The sequence below is a fragment of the Fringilla coelebs genome (assembly GCF_963513975.1).
Source record: "Fringilla coelebs genome assembly, chromosome: 4".
NCBI classification, from domain to species: Eukaryota; Metazoa; Chordata; class Aves; order Passeriformes; family Fringillidae; genus Fringilla; species Fringilla coelebs.
In genome coordinates, this window is record NC_140032.1 from 28,303,169 (window position 1) to 28,325,944 (window position 22,776).

Sequence of the window (22,776 nt, forward strand, 5' to 3'; positions counted from 1 at the left end):
ATCCTGCTTCAACTTCTGCTCAAATTCTGGAGAGCCAAGGTCCTTGAACTACACACCACTGAAAATACAGTACAATATGTGAAATTGCCCTCCAAACACATTAGTGTGCCTTAAAATCTAAGCTTACAGTTTGGTTTGTCAAGATGACATTTACCCATACAACTGTCACTAACCTTCACATATGCTTTGCACTTTTTAAGCCTCTAAGCACATATCCATTTTCTACAGATCTTCCCATCAAATTGATGCTAGTTAATAAACCACTGTTTCCTCTTCTGAGTCTGGACCTTCTCCTTTGTTAACTCCACTCCCAGGTGTAAGTTCACTTATCATTTCCTTACTGACAGTCAGCAGACCTGCCTCATTCTTTAGGTCCGTCTTACCCTGTCCAAACCTGTCTCAGTGAGACCTTCCTGAAGACCAGATGGGAGACGGAGGGATGGGGCAGGATTGCTGCAGACAGCAGTTACAGCCACTTTCACTGCCTGCCTGGCTCAGTCTCCATTCCAACCATGCCTCCTCCCCTGGCCACTCTCCAGATGACTGTCTGCATGACAAGATAATATTCTTTCCCATCATTTAGAGAAATGTCTTTGAGTCAGCCCTCTCTATACATCTTCACATCCAGATGTTATCTTATTCCCATGGAGCATTCTATCTCCAAAGCATCACTTCTCCTCACTCTCCAGGGGCTCCTACCTCGGTTCTCATTCTCTTTCACCCCAGCTCTGCAAACCCCTTCCCCTTGAGGACCTGCCTCTCCATCCTAGTCAGTCCATATCAGCCCTGAGTGGCCATTATGCAGCCTGAACCTGCTGCACCCAAAACACGGGGCATGGGAGCTTCTCTCAGAAATGGGCAAATGATGCATTTTTATTTGTCTTAGAAATGGCCAAACTAGTTTAGCCTAAACTTCTCCAAAGAGAGGCAGCCTGAACAAGACACTCACTATGAAAAACTGCAGTGTGAACAGCTAACTTCCAAATTAAAATGTGGGTTTATGATGTGAAGTCTTTTTTTTAAACTGGGTACTAGTCAGTTCTATGTTGGGTATAGCACCAGGCAATTAATTATTTTCTCATTAACAGAAGTTCTCACCCCATACACCCAAATAAAATAGGAGCAATGCAGAATACTGGATTTATGCATATTAAATTACAATTTTGTATTTGAGGAACTGTGTGTTCTAGCTTTAAAGTTTAAAATATTTTCTTGATGGACTTAAATTCATAATTCTGATTATAGAGAAAAGTCCAGCTTCATCATACATGCAGCTAGCAGTCATACAAGGGCCTTCTTGTCTCATGGTCAGCCTCTGCTTTGGTTCCTGGGCTTTGTCTGCATGTTCTTCTGCTCTCCACAGACCAAATGATACAAACAGTGAATGCATTGCAACCAATTTCTTGGATGAGAAGTCCTGATGATAAAAGATTTAAGAAACCTCTTGCATATATAGTCAAACAGATTCCTAGCCACGCATAAGGAGATTTAAAAGGATTTCCATCATGGCTCGCTATGTATTTTGTACTTAGCAACAGCCTCTAGGACAAGAATGTTTCAGTACTTAGTTCCATCAGCACATGATGCATCCAGTAACCCACTGGAGATAAATTCCCAGTCACTAATCTACATAACATTTTATAAAACCAAGGGCAGCACTGGTTTGCACAGTCACTAAAATAAGCATCCAAGAAAATTAATACAGTCATCACTCTTACATTTTTAACCCTATATTTCATGGTAAGACCACTAAATGACATTTTGTAACCATCTCTTACTGAGTGTCACATACTATCTCTGTAGTTCAAGCCTCAACCCACTTTTCACTTGAAAATTTTCCTTAAAAAACATAATGTGGTGGGTTAAAGTTAATGTCCTGCTGACATTAATAAGATTATTAAATAATAATTAACAATGCTGTTCAGATGTAAGCTATCATTTAAAATGCTTCAAACTTAAAGAAGAAATCCCTGCCACTGTGATTTCTACAGTATTTTTAAAACAATTGTTTCACATACAGTTATCAGAACAAGGTAATTAGAATTTCTGGGAAACAATGGCTATCACCCAGAAAAGCAGAATCTCAACACAGACCTCTTACTATTTTGTTACCATCCACTGTGTACAATGTTCATTTAGCTCTGTGCTGAAAGTGCAAATAACTCCCAAAGCATTCTGATTTTCAGTCAAGAAACAGCGATAGACTTAGAGTTGTGAAACTGCTCAAAGCCTTTACTGAGTAAACCCCTTTACTGTTTACACACTGACTGCAGCATGAGTCAAAATAAACCCAGACTCCAGGCAGAAAGGCAGCATTCCAAACTATGTGCTTCTCCACAGTTTTTAATGAGCTTTGCAAAATTAAACACGGAGGTGTGGAAAAAAAACCAAAAGGTGGAAATGCTGTGATAATGTAACTGCTTCTGGCTAACACACACGGTAAAAGGACAAATTCAGGCATCTGAGATAGTTAACTGAATTACTTAAATTTTATTTTGAGGTGGGATCTGAACGATTCTGGATATACTTCAGTGTCAGTTTTAAAGTTATTTTGTAAAAGATAATTCTGATGTATAAACCACAGGCTTCAGAATGATACCTTTCGACCTTTAAAATCTTTATCTCATAGAGATATGGAGCACATGGTGCTATTTTCATCAGTGAGAAACAATCCACTAGGTTTTCTCCCCTGTAAAATTAATTAATCCCAGGTTAAAAAGTATTCTTGGAGCAAAATATGCTGGCCTGACTGTATTTTGCTTTCCTGGCGAGGTAAGACCATGCTTCTGGGAATCAGCATTTATTTGCATTGCTGTACTTTCTGTTCAATGACTTCACAAGTTCCAGAGCACACAAATAAGTAGACAAATGCATCATATTTAAATACTGATGGAATAGGTGTTCCACATTTGAGTAAGGCACATCTTACATAAATTTAACATTAATGAGATTTCTCCCCTCCTAATGACTGGACAACAAATCTGTTTTCTTAGTTTGAAAATGCTGTAAATATTTCTGAAGAACCTTAAATTCCAGTCCCTCTCTTTCCCTTCCAAGTATGGCAGTGATGGCATGAGAACACTATAAACTTAAAGCTGTTCTTAAAAGGGTTTTGTAATTCATTAGAATTACTGACATTTAGAGTTGCACACACCATGCATGCAGTATCCAAAAGCATTCATTTTGCAGGCAGTTTGGAAAGCTGCCATACTGAAGGACAGGACCATAAAACTGCACTTATTTCTAGTTAAGAAGAGATATGAGAAGTTAAATTTTTTTTTCTTTTGCCATTTAAGCTTGTGGACTCGCACTGGAGGAGGTAACTGATGGACGGATTAATGTTAGATGATGTCAGATGGGGCCATTGTGATTGCTTTTATGACCAAACTGGTAATGCTGAGGCTGTAGTTCTGTAAAAAACACTCTGCCACACACCAACAAGTCTTGCTCCCTCTTTTTCTCTACCTATCCCTTCTCCACCTTCTGCTGCTGGCTGTGGGGTCCTGCCCCACTCTTCACACCTACTGTCAACTTCATTATGGTTTTTCACAGATTTAATTTACTAACCCAGAAAAGGACTATCAAGACCCTTTCTGTGGGGTGAGCCAGTTGAACTGGTTTGTGGAAGGAGCCCATAAACAACAAAGATGAGTTAATGTGAGCAGGTGGCTGAGGGCAGAGCTGTCTTTGGAGTAGTGATATGCTAATAGATTCCCTTACATTATCCCTTTCAGCCATACCCACGTTACAGGGCAATGCACTGAGGCCAGCATGAGGGTTTGTACACAGAGCACTTTGTTTATACACACAGCATTTTGTTTGTATACACAGCTGTCCACCAAGGTAAGAAAGGAGAGTGATGGAGTGCAAAGCACTGCTTTGCTGATACTGCTTCCAAATCCCAGTTCCTGTGTGGGAATTGCTGCAGTTGTACGTGCTGATGGCTATAGCCAGCACAGTTCTGCTTTCACATGCCTAACTTGGGAATTAGGAAAGAAAGCAAACAAAGAGGAATAATAAAAAAATATGCCTATGAAATCCCTTTCACAAAGATTCCTGTCACTCTTCTCCCAACTTTCTTTTAAATAAAAATCCCCAAACATTACTTAACCCAATAAAGTATTTTAATGAAAACCACATACTTTTGTGTGCTTTTTTTGGTCGTGCTTTTCCTAGGTACTTTCTATTACACAGGAAAGGTTTTGTTTCAAAATGCAGTGTGATTTTTATTCACCTACCTGCATAATGCTTCAATAGCATCTCTGTCCAGAAAGTCATGCTCTCGCTTGACTAGAGCAATGTCAATTGGAAAAAGGAGATCTGCAGGAAAAGAAACAGATCAAAAATCAAAGTGAGGTTTACTCCCAGTGATGCGTTATTTCAAACAACCAGCTGCCTGCAGCTGAGCTCATCAAGATGCCAGTGATTGGTGCTTAGGTAAACACATGCTATCACCTCAAATGCCAGAGGTGCTTCCTTTTCATCTACAAAGTTTTGACATGAAGCCTTGATAACTGAGAGTTCATACACAGAATAGAGGAAAAATTATTAAAGCAGAGATAAAACAACAGGAGATGGAAAAGGGCAAATGCAAGCTTCCCTATCAGACATGAGAAGTGTAAACTAATTCAGGCTAGATTTATTTAAAATAAACATGCAATCTCTGTCAAAATACTAATATCTCACATTAAAGGAAAAAGGCCAGTAAATGCCAAAACTCTGTGAAAGTATGCAAAAAGAAGCCTTGAATCTCTTTAACCGTTAATCAAGCTATTTAAGTTTGACACTGTTTCATTAATGAGATATGGCTTGAAATGAAAGCAAGCCAAGCTGCCTGGACACCATACTGCCTCCTTTCCTTAGGAGATTATTTAGGTAAACAACTGGGAGAGTGAGGGGGAGGAAACAATGTTGGCAGAGAGCTGAAAATTTACTACAGCTCTGAAGCAGCAAACACATATATATCATTTACTGTACTCCACAGATTCCTGACTGTCATACAGGTCCTGATCTGGCATTCCTTGCACAGCTAAAACTCCCACCCAAAGCTGCTGGTTCTTCAGGGCACACAGAAATACAAGGTCAATCTATGAGCAGACTGATGCAGTTGTACACAATTTTCCTGATCCAAGTGATTGCCTATGAATTTTTTAATTTCTATAGACTGGGAAGAACGAACTGAAATGAGGAAAAGAATTAAGAAATGAGGAAAATAATTAAGATGGATATTAATTTCTATGAAGGTATTTTCTATACTAACAGAAAATGAACTCTGTGAATTTTATGAAATTCATTCATTTTCTATAGCAACAGAAATTAATTCTATGTCCTCATTTTCATAGCATCATAGAATGGTTTGGGTTGGAAGGACCTTAAAGTACATCTGGTTCCAAGCCCCCTGCTATGGAGAGGGACGCCTTCCACTCGACCAGGTTTCTCTAAGACCCACCCAGCCTTGCTTTGAACACTTTCAGGGACAGGGTATCCACAGCTTCCACAACTGCCTCAGGAACACAAACTATGACATATTCTGCAAAATGCTAAAAATTCTGTATTTTCTACAGAAAATTGCAGTTTTAGCATAGCAAATGGCAAAGGTTCACTGATTAATCTCCCATACTAAATGCACACTGTGTGGGAACGCTCCATTTAGGCAACTTCTCAGAACTTTTGTACTATACTCAATTGACTCACAGGCCTCCCCTTCACTGCTTTAAGTAGAAAGTGCAAGTGAAGAGAGTGAGCACATGCAGCCAGTATTTTTCAGCAGCGCTGATGTCAGTTTTTCCACTGGGAAAGTCGTATCTTAAAATGTCCACAAGGGAACGTGTGAGAACTTAAGTGAGAGAGGTGACTTGAAAGCAGCTGATAGTTTGCATAAGATCCTTTTTTTAATGCTTAATCTATGCTATTGCTGGCTTTGTTGTTGCTGCTGCCAGGGGGGCTTGCAAAGGACAATGGTATATTGTTTTTCTGTAAGGACAGCTGTCCTTTCAATGGATATGACTGGCCTTGCTCTCACTGCTTCTCTCTCACCTCTGGTCCTTTTGATGTTAGGCAGGACAGGCTGTTACAACAGAAACTTCATGTAAGTTTAGAATCTCTAGGTAGAGCAGTGGTCCTACACAGGTAGGACATGCTTTCTGAATGCAAGTAATTTATTAGGGGATTTATGTCTCAGTATTATAAGAAACCCACAAGCCCACATATTCAGCTGACAATTTTGACTCAGCTGTAACAAAGACTGGAAGTACAGTTCCAGCTCCATATCCCAAGAAAATCTTGGCATCTCCATTAGCACAGAAAAAAAAGAAGGAAAGAAAAAAGAAAAAATAAAAGGAAATTTAATTTCTGAACAGGCAAAGAAAAGTTTTGCCAAGTGCAGCTTTTGAAAGTGCTATTATCATCTCATATTGCAAATGCAGCTGCAAATCAAAGCTAAACAAGATCATTTTTCAAGAAGGTCAGCTCAGCATTTGCTGTAATTTTCAGCAGTTATTCACTGTAATAATGAACTTTCTATGCTCATTCTTACAAGCAGCAGCTGGAGTTTGCTTCATAAAAATGAAGAGGCAGCAAAGAGTGCATAATAGTTTCACTGCAATGAAAGTAATTTTAAGTAGGGTGGGGGTAAATTCTGAACAATAATATAGATATATAAAAAGCACGTCACACTTTAAAACAAACTTCTATATGCTACTCTGCATCAGAGTGTAAGAACTGTATGCCAAACCTGCAGGTTTCTAGTAGGCTGGAGAGGCAATGAAGAAAACAGTTCTCATTGAACAAAACCTTGTAAAAGCAGACACACAAAATGAATTCATCCCAGAGAAGGACAAGTGACTGCAGGAGGCAGCCACTCCTCTGAGGAGCATCTGCACAACCACAGCTTGTATGTTCTTTTTCCCTTCATAGCAAGCCTGCGTCTAATTCCTACCCAAACCATTCAGAATAAGCACACAGGACTTGGGAATCACGAGGCACACAGACATACCCATGCATATGCAGAATTTCCTACTACTGTTCCATTAGGAGAGCTGGCCAGTGGAGCTGTACACAGCTTGTGTATTTCTCCAAGACTGGGCTTGTAGCAGTGGCTGACTACACTCCTTTCTGTTTTAACCAGAGGGAACATACCACAGTAGTAACCTTTACATTTCTATGTGATGTTCTATGATGAAGATTCAGACTAAAACAGAAACCTGAAACAAATTCAAAACTCCTGTGTGGTTCAGAGTGTCATTGGGTTTGGTACATCTATGTGTGTGGAGGGTGGCAGAGAGCTGCCCAGTCCCTAAAAGTCATCTTATGTACTGGAACTTCACTGGTGCCCCTGAATCTCATTCACTGGTGAATATTACATCTGATTGCCCAAAGTTGGTGGGGAAGGATTGAGTTCAGGTGCCTACCTTCATAAAGCTGCGCATACTGTGGGAACCCAGCAGCCCGCAGCCAGTCACAAGCTTCCTTGGCCTCGATTTCTGAAAGAGGACAGAAACAAACCACCCTCTGATTAGTGATCTGCAGAGAAAAAACTTCCTCTCCACCACTTCTACTATCCCCACTGCAAAAAAAGCACAAAGGTTTCCACATTTGAGAGACGCACATTTGCTTATCCCAGTTTGCTTTTCTTCGATTCTGGGAAGTCACTAACACTCAGCTGCTATTTATCAACAGCTCATCATTTTAATAGTAAGAGCAGGCACTAATGAAAACTGCAGCAGTTATGGATTATCCTGTACAGTATTTGTTAACACTAGAAAAAACAATCTGCAATCAACATGAGCAGTGTTTGTTCAGCAAATCTTTTGGTCCTCTTGGCACAACTACTTTGTCTTGACAGAAATTCCTTGCAGAGCTCGCATTACTGTGCACTTTAACACCTTGTAGATAGTACTGACAGACTCAAGTCCAAGAACAACTGACACACTGTACTGCAGCTTATTCGAGCACATATTTACTACCCAACAAGAACCTAGTTTCATTGGAAGTCTACGAGGTATTTATGAGTTATTTAGTGTATTACAGGAAGGTTTCCCTCACACTGCCCAAAACAGCATGCCACAGAATGAAATTATTCACATACATATATGTTACACAGAAAGAAAGGAGTATTGGTCTGTGAACAAATCACATATAAATTCATCTGCTACTCCATACATGTAGAGATAAAAAGAATATGTTATCCTATTAGCTCAAACTAGGAAAATATAAAAGGTACCTAGGGTATTCTCCAAGTGTTGAAGAAATGGATTGGGCTAATTATGTTCTTCAAAAAATTCAATAAAGTGCTACTGGGAATTTAGCTCCCTGCTTAGAACTGATCAAACAAACAATGAGAAATCAGAAAGTATTAAAGTTTGTCTGGCTTTCATTATATTCACTGCTCCTGATGGACCAGGAAACAAAAGCTTCATTATGCACAAGTCAGTACACAATTTTGCCACCTACTTGGAGAGGATACTATGGCTACCTGCTGCAGAAACCATGCACAAAGGGGCCCACTCAGAATTGCCCCAAATACAGGTTACTGCATACAGGGCAACGAAAAGCCAAACACAGTGTAAGTAAAATATCACAAGATTTTGTCACGCTATGAAATAGTCCCAGTGAATATAGGTACACAAATTGGATGAAATGGAGGCACAATTTAGCATCTCCAAAATGATGGCAACCCCGCTCTCATTTTCCAAATTGCTACAATAGTGTTAAAATAGTTGTGCTTTGCCAGACTACTTTGCTAAGACACATATCCAAACCAAGGGGTTAAGGTGAGCCAAAACACAACATTCCAGATAAATAAACATCTAAAAATCCACTCCTGTTGAAGTCAGGACAAGCAGGCATTTGTGCAACTTGTGTTTGCTTCATCTTTGGGTTATGGCACCACATGAGAACAAGCACGTACAGACATATTGACTTAGCTACTGATTAAGAAAAGGCATTCTTCCATTCCAATTGCAAACTATTACAAAGTTTTGCTTAATGTAGTATTTCAATTTCAGTATGCCAAGGAAATAAGTGGGAAATTCAATGAAGAAGAAAAAAAATATATTTAAAACTTGTATGGCTGAAGCAAAAACAAACAAGACGATACATTAATACTTCAGAAGCAATTAAAGTAGCAAAGCAAAAATCTGCAACTGATTTTTAAGAATACTTAAAATAAAATGCAGTATCTTATAGGTTACAATCTGCAGAAGTGCTTGGATTGAATGATAATTTTGCTTGATTTAAAAACAGGAAAAAAAATTATCCTAGATAACAAGCATTTGGCAAAAAATGCAGGGAGATGCTTGCAGTGCAATTGGAAAAAAGTGTCAGATTCCTTACTACTACAGGCACTCTTCAATGTGTTTAAATATTTGTTCACAGGTCCTTTACTAAGCACCCCAGGTGCTTTTATGACCTGTAAATTATTTCTAGAGCTAGAAAATTATGAATATGCATTCACTGGACTTTTTTCACCATTCTCTACAGAGGCTTTGCGTATCTTTTCTGCAAATGTGCCAGGAACGTTGAAGTTACATTTTATGGGCACCCACCTGTCACGTGCCTTTGGGATTTTCAGAGCATATTTGCTTTCAAAATACTTTTGTGAATCCCCCAAGAAGTTTAGGCAATGAAACACCTGAGTTTTTCCTATCTGTCCACAAGAACTGCAGAGAACAATAAAACACAAGTGGACCTGTCCAACTATTAGCCCATGTAAATGCTAGGGTTGGGTACAAGACAGTGCTGAGTGTTTAAAAGCCATATCTGCCCCATTTTCACAAGGCAAGCTGCAAGTCCTGGAAGGGCAAAGGGTTGCAAGTCCTGTTGCAAGCCCTTGAAAGGGTGGAGGGCTTGGAACTCTCCTGAACAAGGGGCCAGGGAGTGCCCTGAGGCCAGGGCTCTCTGCATCTCATCTCCATCCACACACAGCATGGCTAAGAGAGGGACAGGATGGGTACGGGTGACAGAGTAGAGGTGGGACCTGAAAGAGTGGATCCTTTTGTGCAACTCAGGTTGGCCAAACTCAGGATTCCTCCTAGACTGGACTCCTACATGGTGTGACCAGACAAAGGGAAAGGTAATTTTTTAACCCTGTGGTTTTTCCTATCTCAACCTTGTTGGCTACTGATAAGCCAGAATATGAACAAAACAGTGTATGCGTGTGAAATTCAGGCAGATCAAAACATAGTGAGAGGGAGAATCCAGACCAAGGTACACTGAATGAGCTGTACAGAAATCAGAGTACACTGAACAAGCTCCCTCACAATAAGAGATACAAATTTAAACAGCTGACAGCTTGTCTAGGTAAAAAATTCGTAACTGCAGCTTAACTGGGAACTGTGTTTGAGAATAATACAGACTGGTTAAACCTGAGGATCTGGCCAAATCATTTAAACTACCCTAGAGGAAGAAGCTCACTCCCACAGTTTCCAAATTCCAGCTTCCAGCTCAGCAGCACTAGCCCTGGGACTCTTGGTTTGCTAGCTGCCAGTTTCATATCCAAGTGGACAAGAAAATATTTACATGCAAGTCCTTGTCATCCTGATCAATGGCAATCAAGATAATATGAGACAAAAGAAAGAAGAACAGGTCTTCCAAAATCAGACTTTCCAAGTACTTCTAAAAAACATTTAGAAGGGACAGAGCATTCAATAGCCTTTGTTCAGTATCCCAGGGGACATAGGTTACAGATAATTATCTGAGCTAGGAACTCGCTGCACTTGCTTGGTTGGGGCCAGCTAATAGCCACAGGGAGGAGAGGAAACTTGCAGAGTTTACACTGCTTTCCAACCTATTTTAGGAAAGTCCTACTTCAGCCACAATTTGCAAAGCAATTTCTGATGAAGACCCGGCAGCTGAACTGATAAACTGCTGCAGGCAAAGGACTGGTCTCACTCCCTCCTTCCCACTCTGTCCCTGCAGTGCCACTTCCTTTCTGAATCCAACACCCTTGCCAGTTAAACCCTTTACAATAAACTACCATTCGGTATACATTCCTAGCAAGAAATGTATGTGCAGCTTTTCAGACGTGCATCCTGTGCCCTCCCCCAGCAGCAGGAGGTTCTTGCATGAAAAACCGCTGGCAAGAAAGAAATTGTGCTATTATTTCTAAATGCCCTGATACAAAAAAAAAAAAAAAACCAAAAAACCAAAAAAAACCTCTTAGAAAGTAAAGCAAAACAAATTAAAAAACCCCACCCAAATCCCCCAAAATCCCAAAAAGTATAATGAAGTCTTTATTCTTGGTGTCGTGTAAGCAAACAACAGGCAAATGAGTTAAAGAGGAAACAGGAAATTTTTATTGGAACCAGCTTTATTTGTTAGTCTGTTTTACAAAGCAGTCCTCCATGCTCAAATCAAGGGTAGGAGTTCCTTTTGTGTATGGTTGGGAACCATTAGTCCTTATTTACCCACTTCCAGAGGGATTAGGAGAACTCAATTCTTCTCCAGAGTAGCAAATGAAAATGGAAAAGTCTAACTTCCCTTTTTGTTAAACTTTGATTAATCTTGGTTCCTGGCCTTGTAAGTTTGCAAGTTCAGAGTAAAAATATCTCAATTAACACCTTGTTTGAAACTGCTCTTGCAGAAGGGAGAACTGTAAGATGTCTATAGTCTTTTGTTTAATGATACCTTCTCTCCCATAGAAAAGAAAAACCACACAGTGATGCTGCAACAACATTCTTTCAGAAAAAAAATCCTCATAGCAGTCCAGTTAAGACAGCAACAACATTTACATTCATTCTTCTTCTTCGCTTCCATGAAATAACATGCAATTCAAACAATATTTCTTTCAGGGTCTTCAGGACAAGGTGCAAAGCAGATGTACCTTTGTACAGTCATGCATTGACTCAATTTTCACCTAAGTGCTAAACATCTTATGAACAGTTTTTCCAAGCAGATGGTTTCCTCTTGCCTCAACTCAGTCACCTTTACAATCATATTAGCACCTCCACACTTCAGTTCTACTCATCTCACCTTTTGGCTCTGTTAAGAGAGCAGCTTGTAAAAATCTGTAGTGAGACTGGCAAAATCAGCACTGTCAAAATCAAATTAAAGAAAAAAATGGGCTTCACTGCTGAAGGTTCACTTCAATGTCCTACATAACAACTGTTTTTTTGAGCTTCTTAATTGCATCTTGGTTTTAATTTTTAAGTAAGTATTCTAGTTGAAATTTACTATTTGACTTTTCTTTCAGAAGAGAAAAAAAAAACCAAACTTGTAGAAATTGAATACAAAATCATCCTCCTGAATTAGCTTGCAGGAGAGGCTCTCCCATGCATGCAGAGAATGATTCCAGATTTTCATGAAAGCTGGAGATGAGCACACTATCTCCTTACTTTAATGTCTAAAACTCCATAAACTATCTGCATGTTTGCTAAGGCCAGAGGAGCACATGGAGCACAGAGGATTCTTCCCCATCCAGGAATGATGGTCCACTTTAATGGTTGCAAATGGCTGGCATGCTCTTTTTCTGTCTATATCAGAAATTACCTCTCCCTACACATTATGTCCCTCTGACACTTCTGGTGCTTTGCAAAATTTTTGTTCAACTCAAAAGCCCTGTCCTGAGCTATTAAGAAACTTGAGATCATTCAGGATCATTTTTTTTAAGACCAGCTGTGGTATATGTGAGAAATACTCTTCTTTGGATAGAATTCCACTGCCCAAGTACAAGCAATCATTTTTCCTAGTGCTTGAATTGCATCCCAGACATGTGAATTGTGGTCTCAACATTAGACCTGATCACACTATCCAACCACTCAGTCTATAGATACATGAACACAGATGTGAAATCTGAGACAAACCGGGGAAATAACCGCACTGTGGCAGCTGTCTACAAATGAGCAGTGCAGGCACTGAAAATGATAAATCAGCTCTGTGTAATGTCATATGCCTGCAGCCCTTTAAAGTTGGGACAGTATGACTGACTTCCTAAGAGTAAGCCTGTTATGTGTCCAGGGCCTCAGATGGTTTTCACTTTGAAGATATGCGACTGTTGCTTGAAAATAATTAAATTCCTTCTCATAAGTCTGTTTCTTCTCAAACTTATATGGTTTAATATTCCTTGGGCAGTATCATTAACTTAGTGCTCCACACCTTTCAAGAAAGCGGAATATAGCAAGGACTAAAGAAAGCAAAAATGTAATTAGTGAAGAATGGCATTTTATAAGGATAATGCACTCAAACACAAACTTGGGAAGTTTGTCAATAAACGTTCAACCACTAAAAACTAAAGCATTCTGAAAATCCCATTAAAAGCTCTTGCCAAATTTCTAACACACTTGGAATTTCTTCTACTTCTAGGAGAACAATCTAATAACATACAACTGTTCTAGAGTAACAGTCTGACACATTCAGCCCATGAAGGATGCATTTCTAGAAGAACCAGTGAGATCAAGAGAATATAAAGCACAGCTTTTGAACTGATTAGGAGCTTGCTGGTTTTGAAGTGAAAGCTAACGACCTTCCCAAGAGAGTAACTTTTCTCCTTTCACCTTTAAAGTGCAAGTTACATTTTGCATTTGCAGCTGCCTTTTTTGATGTGCTCCTCTATTTCACTGTGCTTCAGTTTACCTTCTACAGCCACATGATACATGCTGTGACCTCCACTTACTGCAGCCTGCCTCAGCAATCAATTTGAGCCAGTATGGATGCATGTGCAATTTCAACAAAATACCTCTTATTAAAAACTTTCAGAGGGATGGGGAGAGGGGGACTCACAAATTCTTAAGGCAAACCATATATGACACCAAATACATATACTGCTTCCTAGTCATAAAACCCCTAGAAACAGTGAGGAATGTTACTCAGATAATCCACAACTATATGATGACGACTAAAAAAAATGCTCTCTTTGTGTTGTCTCCCGCTGGCTTTGGGTTAAACATGGGACTGACTGGCTTTTTCAAGTTACAGAGCCTTGAAGCAAGACAGTAACTATGCAGTTGATGTTATGTATAAACCACAGGACACTGGGAGAAGAAACAGAGTATGTTTGGAATTTGTGTGGGAACAGATGAAGAAGTAAGGAAACAGATGTTTAAGATCATATATTGATGTTTTCTCTGAAAAAAAAGCAGGAAGCTTGAACACCCCCTTTTTTTTTTTTGGTCAGCAGAACTTTTGAAATAAGCAAATGGCTTACTTCCACTCATAGGATTTCGGTTTGTTTATTTCCTTATTGATAAAAGCTAAATAAAAATAAAAATTAAAAAAAAAAAGAATGTGACTGGTTTCCAAAATATCTACAGAGGTGTATGTTGGCTGTATGTACCTTCCCTCCTTCCCATCTATACCAAATTACAGAATATAGTACTTTTAATTGCTCACTAACACTCCTGCTAGCAAAGCAAGCACAATACTGCTTTTGTGGACCAAAATTTAATCATTAAACTTGAACCTCTTTTTCACAGTCTTCAGCATATCAAAGTCACTTCAGAACTTTTTCAGCTCACAGCATAAAAAGAGAACATTTGTTGAAAATTTTTCAAACGTTCAGAGATTGAGACTACACTTGTTAAAATCAATAGGAGCCCCCATAAATTTCAGAGGACTTAACAAGGACTTTCCCAGTGGGTCTCTAAAAACCAACAAAACTTTAGCAAGAATAAATGGGGTCAGTTTCACTATTTTTAGCATGGGGAGAAACCCAGGTTTTGGTCAAAGCACAAGAAAGGCCCTATTTCAGGAGGTCAGAGTGGGCACAACCACCTCCTCTAGAGCATGCCCTGGCTGGCAAGAGGTCCTTTCCTCTGTCAAGAGGACCAAGCACAACTGATTAGCTCTGAAAAGCACCAAATCAACATCATTTTGGGATTTAATAAAGGGCCACTGAAATAAAGGATATTCCCCACGTGTCTGTCAAGCCCTTTCCCTATACACTCTGTAACAGATTGCAATTACTGCTCATTTTCACACCATTAAATATGCTTCTAGCTGCCCAAGGTTAGCTGCATTACTTCCCAACTTGTTGAAGGCTTTGGGAAAGCATGTTCTAGGACACAAAAGAATCATCACAACTGGTTTACACTGCAAGTTAATAATTTATTGCTAAATAATGTTTTGTTTTGTTGATGTTTTGGGTTGTTTTTTGGTTGTTTTTTTTTGCATTTTGAGCATATACAGGAGAATTCAGAAAGAAATTTAAAACCCAATGTGGTCTGAGGATAAAAACTAACTTTGTTGAATCAGAAAACTATAGCTTGATGTGGCAGTTTTCCTGTCATATAACAACTCTTTTTATAGGCTAAAGATGGTCTTCTCCCATCTTGTTATTAAGAAGGTTCACAGATGAAGAGGAACAAGATGTCAAGTGACTTAAAAAACCCTCAAGAAATAATTGAGCACGTGGGTTATTTATCTGGCCTGCTTAACACAGGGTGGTCTTGGAGGAGGATTATTTGGGGCAGAGAAGGCAGTTAGTCAAATCCTCTGATGGAGGTCATGTTGACAGATTCCAGAGTGAGAACCAAATCCTCCTCCAAAGAGGGGGAAATAGAAGATGACTTTAACCTTCTCTTCTCTCAGAAATTACTTGGTCAGCATGACCTTTGAGGACACACTGAAGGGCAAACATTAACTGTTGCTAGTCCCAAGCCCAGCACGAATATGCACCAATTGCCCCCTGTCTGCAAGCTTGGGGTGTGCAAAGCTCAGCTCAAAGGCTCATTCAGCTCCAGAGGGAGGCAAAGGTGACAGGCCCAGCATGACAGGTACTTCATCTAAAAAAGGCACAAGATGTGGGCTACCTGTTCAGATCTAGGGAATAACAATGCTGTCAGAACTGATCTGAACTGGCTCAATGGTTCTTACAAAAGAAAATAGAGTTTTTAGGCAGTTACTTTGAGCTTGTTAAGCCTCAACCTCAAAACTATCCATGCACGTAGGAAGAATGACTACCTTTACATCATAACCATTTACAATCAACCTCATTGATGATCCAGTCCCAAACTATATTGTATCATCCTGTGGGGATAACACAACACTAGATACAAAATACCAGTGACAGTGAACAGCCCAGCATAAAGCTAATTGCCTCACAGACAAATGTCTCCTTCCCTGATGCAGAATTAAAGATGCAAACATGGATTTTTCCAAAGCAAGTATTGCTATGGATGTCCTGTTTTTAGATATTAGACACGGCTGCTGTATTGTCTGTGATACTGCATACTTGAAAATGCTTCTCTCAGTACAAGATCTAATGGTCACATTTTGTTTGGATGGAAGAAGAAGGAAAGCTAAAACAGATCATGAAGCTTTACACTGGAAAATTTCTTATGTGCACAGGAAATCTGTTCTTCCAACTCATGGAGAACAGAGGGAAGGGTGGCCGTCCACAGGGTCACAGAGGTATCATCCCCAAAATACAAAAGGGAGGAGGGCAGAGGGGCATGTATTGTTGATAATCCTGAAACTTCAGTAAATTATAAGAACAGGTCTGGGAAGGTCAAACTGTGTCCACCACTGGCTTCAGGAAACGTCTTTCAGGCATCTCCTCAGGAATCATTCTTAGTCCAGACTACTGCACTTGAATAGAAAGATTTAGACAACTATAAAATAATTATATTTAAACCAAGATCTATGGAACCCTGCACCCTTTTAGACTTTAAAAAAATGCCCCACAAGAAATAAGTGAGCCATCCTATTGTGTCTTTATAAGGAGAGATAAGATAACATTTTTTTCCTGATCCTGTCTCACCTACCACAGTCCTTCCCAAGGGAAACAAATACTAGACAATATTTGAAAGAATATTCATCCTAAGAAATAAAAATGCTTCCCATACTCAAGTAGTTCAGAATGGTCCATCGTATTTATTACCTGTAACTTTCAGATAATGAAACTCAGTGAATTACAACTAGCTGGCTAAGCCATTCTCAACTCTCTTTTGGTTCTGCCAGTTTTGTCAGTGGTATACTGTACTAGCAGATCTACTGATTTCAAAGATGTGCTGAGTGGGATAGGGCAGCACTGTCAGCAAGAATGGCCAAGTAAGTGTCCAGTAAAAAGAACCAGAAAGTTCCAGTCACAGCCCAGTCCTGTGCCCCTTTCATGAGAATTGCTCACCATAGAAGACAGAATTTGTTTTTTTTTTTGTTTGAAGAGGAGAAGAAGGGAAAGTAGATGAGAAAATAAAAAAAGGAAAAAAAAGCTTTGCAAAAAACTTTGGAAATCAAAAACATGCAAGACAATCCTGATACCCTGCACCATGCAGAGTTACTGATTTCTTAGATGCAAGCAAGAAACATGCCTAGAACTGCTGAAATTACCAAAATTACTGTATATATACACTTACTACATTACTGTAGAGAATATAGAATTTCGTAATTAATTCACCTTGAAACACCAAGACTCAAACGGTCAGCAGAACAATATGATACACAAAGGATATAAATTACACAGGGCATCATCTCCTTATTTAGTGGAGATCAAACCAGCAATTTTTCTGTGAACTGCATATCATTTGATTGCTGTATTTCTATAACATGCACAGGAAGGAAGGGGAAACATCTGAAGTTATTTTTATTTCCCCAAGACTTGTAGCTATACTGTATGAATGCTAGGGTGGGTCTGGCATTGTCTGAAATGTGTCAGGGTCCTTTTGCATAGCCTCATTTCCTTCTTCCTGTTGCTAGGAAGGATAGTTAAGCATGAAAAGTGCTTGTTTACTGTACAGGACCATCCTGTTAAGCACATGAGTTCTCTTCCTCTGTCTCCTTTCAACCAGCCGAGGGTTCATTGTGTTTATGCTCAAGCCAGTAGCAAAACTCACATCAGAGGAGAATTGGAAGAGAAGTCTGAACCTCTCAAGAAGCCCAAACATAACATACTGTGGTATTCTGCCTAGAAAAAGAAAATTTATAGTGCAAACTGCATCTCTAAATATTTGCGGAACTCATAAATTCACATGCCTCAAACAAACCGCTGCCTACAATGTAATGAATCAGAAGAACCAGAAAAGTAAAACCAAACCACCTCATCTCCTTTTTCTAGGAATCTTAATATAAACATTCAACATCAGTGAATGAGTACAACTACAGTGCCTTTTTCCTACACCCCACCAGAAGCAAAATACACTGGGCATTTGTAAGTTTCCATGAGTAGCATCAGTCTTCCTCTCTGGCCCAGCACGGGCAGCTGCAGAAGTGGCTGGGAAGATCCTGACCCAAGAATTAAAAATCCTAGACTGAATCTACACTACCAAAACATAAAACCAAATAAAACCACCAGATATGTTCCTGCTGTTCACTACCACTTAGAAATAGCATTTTATGACATGTAGGAAGTTAAAGCCTTATGGTGTTTAAAACAATGTATTAGCACTTCCTTTAGATTAAAAAGTGTCAATTAACAACCTAAGTTATTTTAAAAGATGGGATCAAGAATTCCTAGAGGTCAGATAGCTCCAAATGTGAATGAACTTGTAGGTGAAAAGAATCTTGTCAAAACAGTATCTACATCTTCTCTTACATATACTGTACTCCATAATCAAAGAATCTCAGTCCTCATCACGATCCCATCAGCAAACTGAAGTAGTAACCCAAACCCATTAATCTGAGAGACATCCATCTCACTTCCTGGCCATCTCATCTTTTTGTTTTTGTTGCTTCTACTGGAGATGCAGAGCAGGATGCCTAGAGGACAGCAGTAATAATACCTGATAGATACCCTATAGTAGCCTACAGCTGTGGAATCAACAGACACACCTAATACCAACTCCATGTGCTGTCAGCCAGCAATGGCCCGCTTGCCAGACAGCCGCTGAATCAGTCTGGCACTGAGCTGTTGACAGATTCATACTCAGAGGCTCATAAGAAATCTGCCTATTATCTTCCTCAAGTTCACTACAAATAGCCTTAAAACATAACCTGACTCAGAGAATTGTTATTGAACTGCTGTCAGGAATTTCTGGATCAGGGCAGGGCAATTCAAACAGATCACACTTACTCCTGTAAAAAAAAATAAAATAATTGATGGCTAAGATAAAAGTGCATTCCTCAGTCTATCAAATCAGGTGTGTTAAGTACTAGGACGAATCAGGCAGAACCTTCTGACTTAGCTAAATACATTGTTGAAATGGAGCTATTTCTTCAAATTTTCCCAAAGAGAATATGAGCGGACAAAAAACCCGAAAGAAACCTGCTGTACCAATAGTAAGCGCCTTGACTGGCAACAGAGCTCATTAGGTTAATGGCAACACATCGCTCAACATCTTCACAGTTTCGGTGGAACTAAGTCATTGCTGTGGTTTGCAAAGAAAGGGAGGGTGACACGGAACGTAAAACTGACCGACTGGAAAACGGCATCGGCTTTCTGTTTTCCTCGAGAAGGGAAAAAGGAAGAGGGGGGTAGGGGCGAGCCCGTCTGGCAGGAGGTGCTGCTCCTCCACCGGGATCAAAGCCGCCGGGGGTGACATCAGGGCTGGCCACCGCCGCACGGGGGGAGCCACCGGGCTCCTGGAGGCCATCGGGCTAATTACGGAAAACTTCAAAAGGAACTCGACGGTTCCGTCTCGCAAGGGCTCCCAAAAAAAGAAAAAAAGCCACCCAAAACAGAGAAAGACTAAAATTAGTGGAGGGAAATAAAGGAAACGGAAAAAAACCCCAAAAAACCCACCAAAACCAAACTACTGAAAAAGAAGGATGAGCCGCGGTGTTCTTCAGGAGCGGCCGCATCCCGAGCGGCGCTCCGCGCCCGCGGTACCCCCGCGCCTCGGCTCCTGCGCTGTTAACGCTTTCGGCCGCGCTCCCGAGCAGAGCCGCCGCGGGCGCTTCCCAGACACAGCAGCAACCCCGGGCTCCGAGCGCTCCCGTCTCACCTGGGGCTGCCGCCGCCCCGACGACGCTTCTCACCCGCGCACACGGACGGGCGGCGGGGCACAGAGCCCCGCGGGACGGGGCAGCCGCCCCCCTGCCAGCGCTGCCGCCGCGGTGCTGCGGGACACCACGAGCGGGGTCCCGTCCCCTCTGCCCCACGCGCTGCCCCGCCGCACTCTCCGCCAACGCCGCCCGCGATGCGCGGAGCCCGCGCCCCCCGGCGCGCAGCCACCACCCCCGAAACGAGCGGGAGGGGATCCCCGAGCTTACGTGTGAGGATCATGGTCTCCGCCGGCCGCGGTGGCTCCGCGGGGCTGCCTGCGAGGCCGGCTGGCTGCGTCCCTGCCTGCCCGCCTGCCTGCGCGGCGGCGGCGGCTCGCAAGTGACACCGGCCGCGGAGCAGCGCCCGCCCGCCCGGCCCCTGCACCGCCCCCGCCCCGCCCCCGGCCCCGCTCCGCGCCCGGAGAGACCCCCGAGCGCGGGCACGCGGCAGCGGCCGGCCCTGCCCGGTCACGGCCCCCGAACGCGGGAGAACGGTGACACACGCGGACACACCGCACACGCACCCCTGCTCACCACACCAACGTGCACACACACACCAACGCGCACACACACCAACGTGCACACACACCAACGCGCACACACACCAACGTGCACACACACACCAATGTGCACACACACCAATGTGCACACACACACACACACACCAACGGGCACACACACACACCAACGTGCACACACACACCAACATACACACACACACACACACCAACGTGCACACACACACACACCAAGTGCACACACACACACCAACGTGCACACACACACCAACGTGCACACACACACACACCAATGTGCACACACACCCCAGTGTGCACACACACACCAACGTGCACACACACACACCAACGTGCACACACACACACACCAATGTGCACACACACCCCAACGTGCACACACACACACACCAACGTGCACACACACACACACACGCACACGTGCACACACACCTATGCACCCCTCTCCCCTGTCCCTCCACTGCACTTCTGGGGAGGCCAGGGATGACACAAGCCAAAGGTAATGCGCTCAAAGAGGGCATAAAAGGTTCTTTGCCTTTTGTTCCTTTGGTTTTTAATGGCTGTCAGCTCTTGCGGTGAGCCAGGTTTATAAGAGGCAGTCAGCCACACAGAGAAGAGAGTTGACTGAAGAGGCATCATGGCTCATTGGTGTTACAAACTGGAGAGGTTTGGAATGGCCTGAGCGGCCCAAGGCATGGGGAATGCTGAGCCTTCAGCCAGAAGCAAGCCATGCAGGGTGACCGGGGCATGCCTGTCCCTCACTCTCCAGACAGCGTGCTGAAGGGTGCTGTGAAATTTCAGAATTCTTGAGCACCTTGAGAACCTTGAGTCTCAGTCTGAATCTAGATGGAAAACAAGATTTTTTCCTATGGGGACCACAGAACAGTGATATACAAGTCTTGGAGATAGTGAAGAAAGCCTGGCTTCATAGCTCTGTGTCTGGCAGTAGCTGCCTACTTATTGCCCCTTTGTATTTTGCAAAATTTTTTTGACTGCTTGTTGCTTGGTTGACACATTCAGGACTGTAAAACAGCGCAAACCAGGTACTTTTGAGCAGCTGCCAAACTATGAGCATGGAAAAAAGTACTGTGAAAATTTGAAAATATCTGGACCCTGTCAAAGATTATGATTGGTTCATTTTCTTCCAAGCCAACATAATATTTTGTATTCACTGGTGTTATTCTACTGGTCAGTTGTCATTTCTGCACTATGAATACAGATATAAAGTATACATAGTGGGATGCTTGAGCTGGCAATTTCCTGAAGAATAAACATCTCCCCCTTCTAGGAGGAGGAGGCTGAAAACTGTGGCCAACTGGCCATTATAGTGTTGTTTCTGGAAACCCCTATACAGCTCTAGATCATTAATTTACTTTACTAGCCCAGAAGAGGATAGAAATGCACTATATCTTCAAGCTTAGCTTTATATATGTTGCCTGCCTAATCAATTACCTCTTCGTATCTAACCTGGCTCATGCATTTTTGGCATAGCCACATTTACCTTCATTTTTGAATGTTTCTTGTAAGGTCAGGATATATGTTTATTAGATTGGTCAGGCATGTTAAATGCTAATTCCTAACTCTAGCATGGGGAAGACAGACATGTGCTATGCCCCAGCTGTTGAACCAAAGCAATCCCAATCTAATTGGCTTTCTGTATGTATTGTCTTTCATTTTCAGTTGTTAGACTAGTGAGGGTCAGAGCAGTCCTGATGAGATGAAATATACTGATAGCATATTGTGTGTGATTTTCAGTCTGAATTCCAGGGGGAAAAAAAATAATAAAGAGAAATTTTTCCAATAAATATCCTCAAAAGGAAGGGAGGGGGTGGGGAAATGAAAAAAAAAAAAATTACCATGAACATGTAGGGAAACCTGCTGGCCCAAAGGCATTTCTATCACAATAATAATGCTGGAACCAGGAGACCACCAAGTGTCAAGTTAATACCCTCTGTAAAAATCAGGGTTTGTTCCTGTAAACACAGACTGCCTAGGCTGCTTCCTGGACCAAGCCTTCATTTTGTGTAGGAAGCTTTTGTATAGGACCCACAGGAAGCTTTTGAAGGAGGAGAGAATGGACTTCACAGAAAAAATGGGAAAGGTTGGGGCAATTTGGCATTGTGAAAGGGAACTCAAAAAAAAATCTAAAAATGAGAGAAGATGTACAATAGTGAACTAAAATCCAGATTGGGAGGGTTGTGTGATAGTAGCAAATCAAGAATTTAAAGTCAGAGATTCGTTTGAAGATTCTGAGAGGGGTGAGTGATAAGATCAGTGAATACTTGACAAATGTGTCCCAGACACAGAAGATGGGAAACTCTCAGTAATTAAATCAAGGGTTATCATTCTCCCCTCTACCACTCTGTTAAATAGCAAATGAATGCTATTT

The 22,776-nt window shown here is 41.5% G+C and overlaps 1 protein-coding gene across 1 annotated transcript in view; it reads right to left on the reverse strand.

The window, feature by feature from the left end:
• DLC1 (DLC1 Rho GTPase activating protein) overlaps positions 1-20,179 on the reverse strand; it is a 37,991-nt gene extending 17,812 nt beyond the window's left edge. Inside the window, exons 1-3 of the mRNA XM_084204926.1 lie at positions 20,080-20,179; positions 7,410-7,481; positions 4,239-4,320 (exon numbers count right to left, since the gene is read on the reverse strand). Of these exons, the coding sequence (XP_084061052.1) occupies positions 4,239-4,320; positions 7,410-7,481; positions 20,080-20,092 (167 nt within the window). The 5' untranslated portion in view covers positions 20,093-20,179. The remainder of the gene's footprint in view (positions 1-4,238; positions 4,321-7,409; positions 7,482-20,079) is intronic.
• Positions 20,180-22,776: the final 2,597 nt, after the last annotated feature.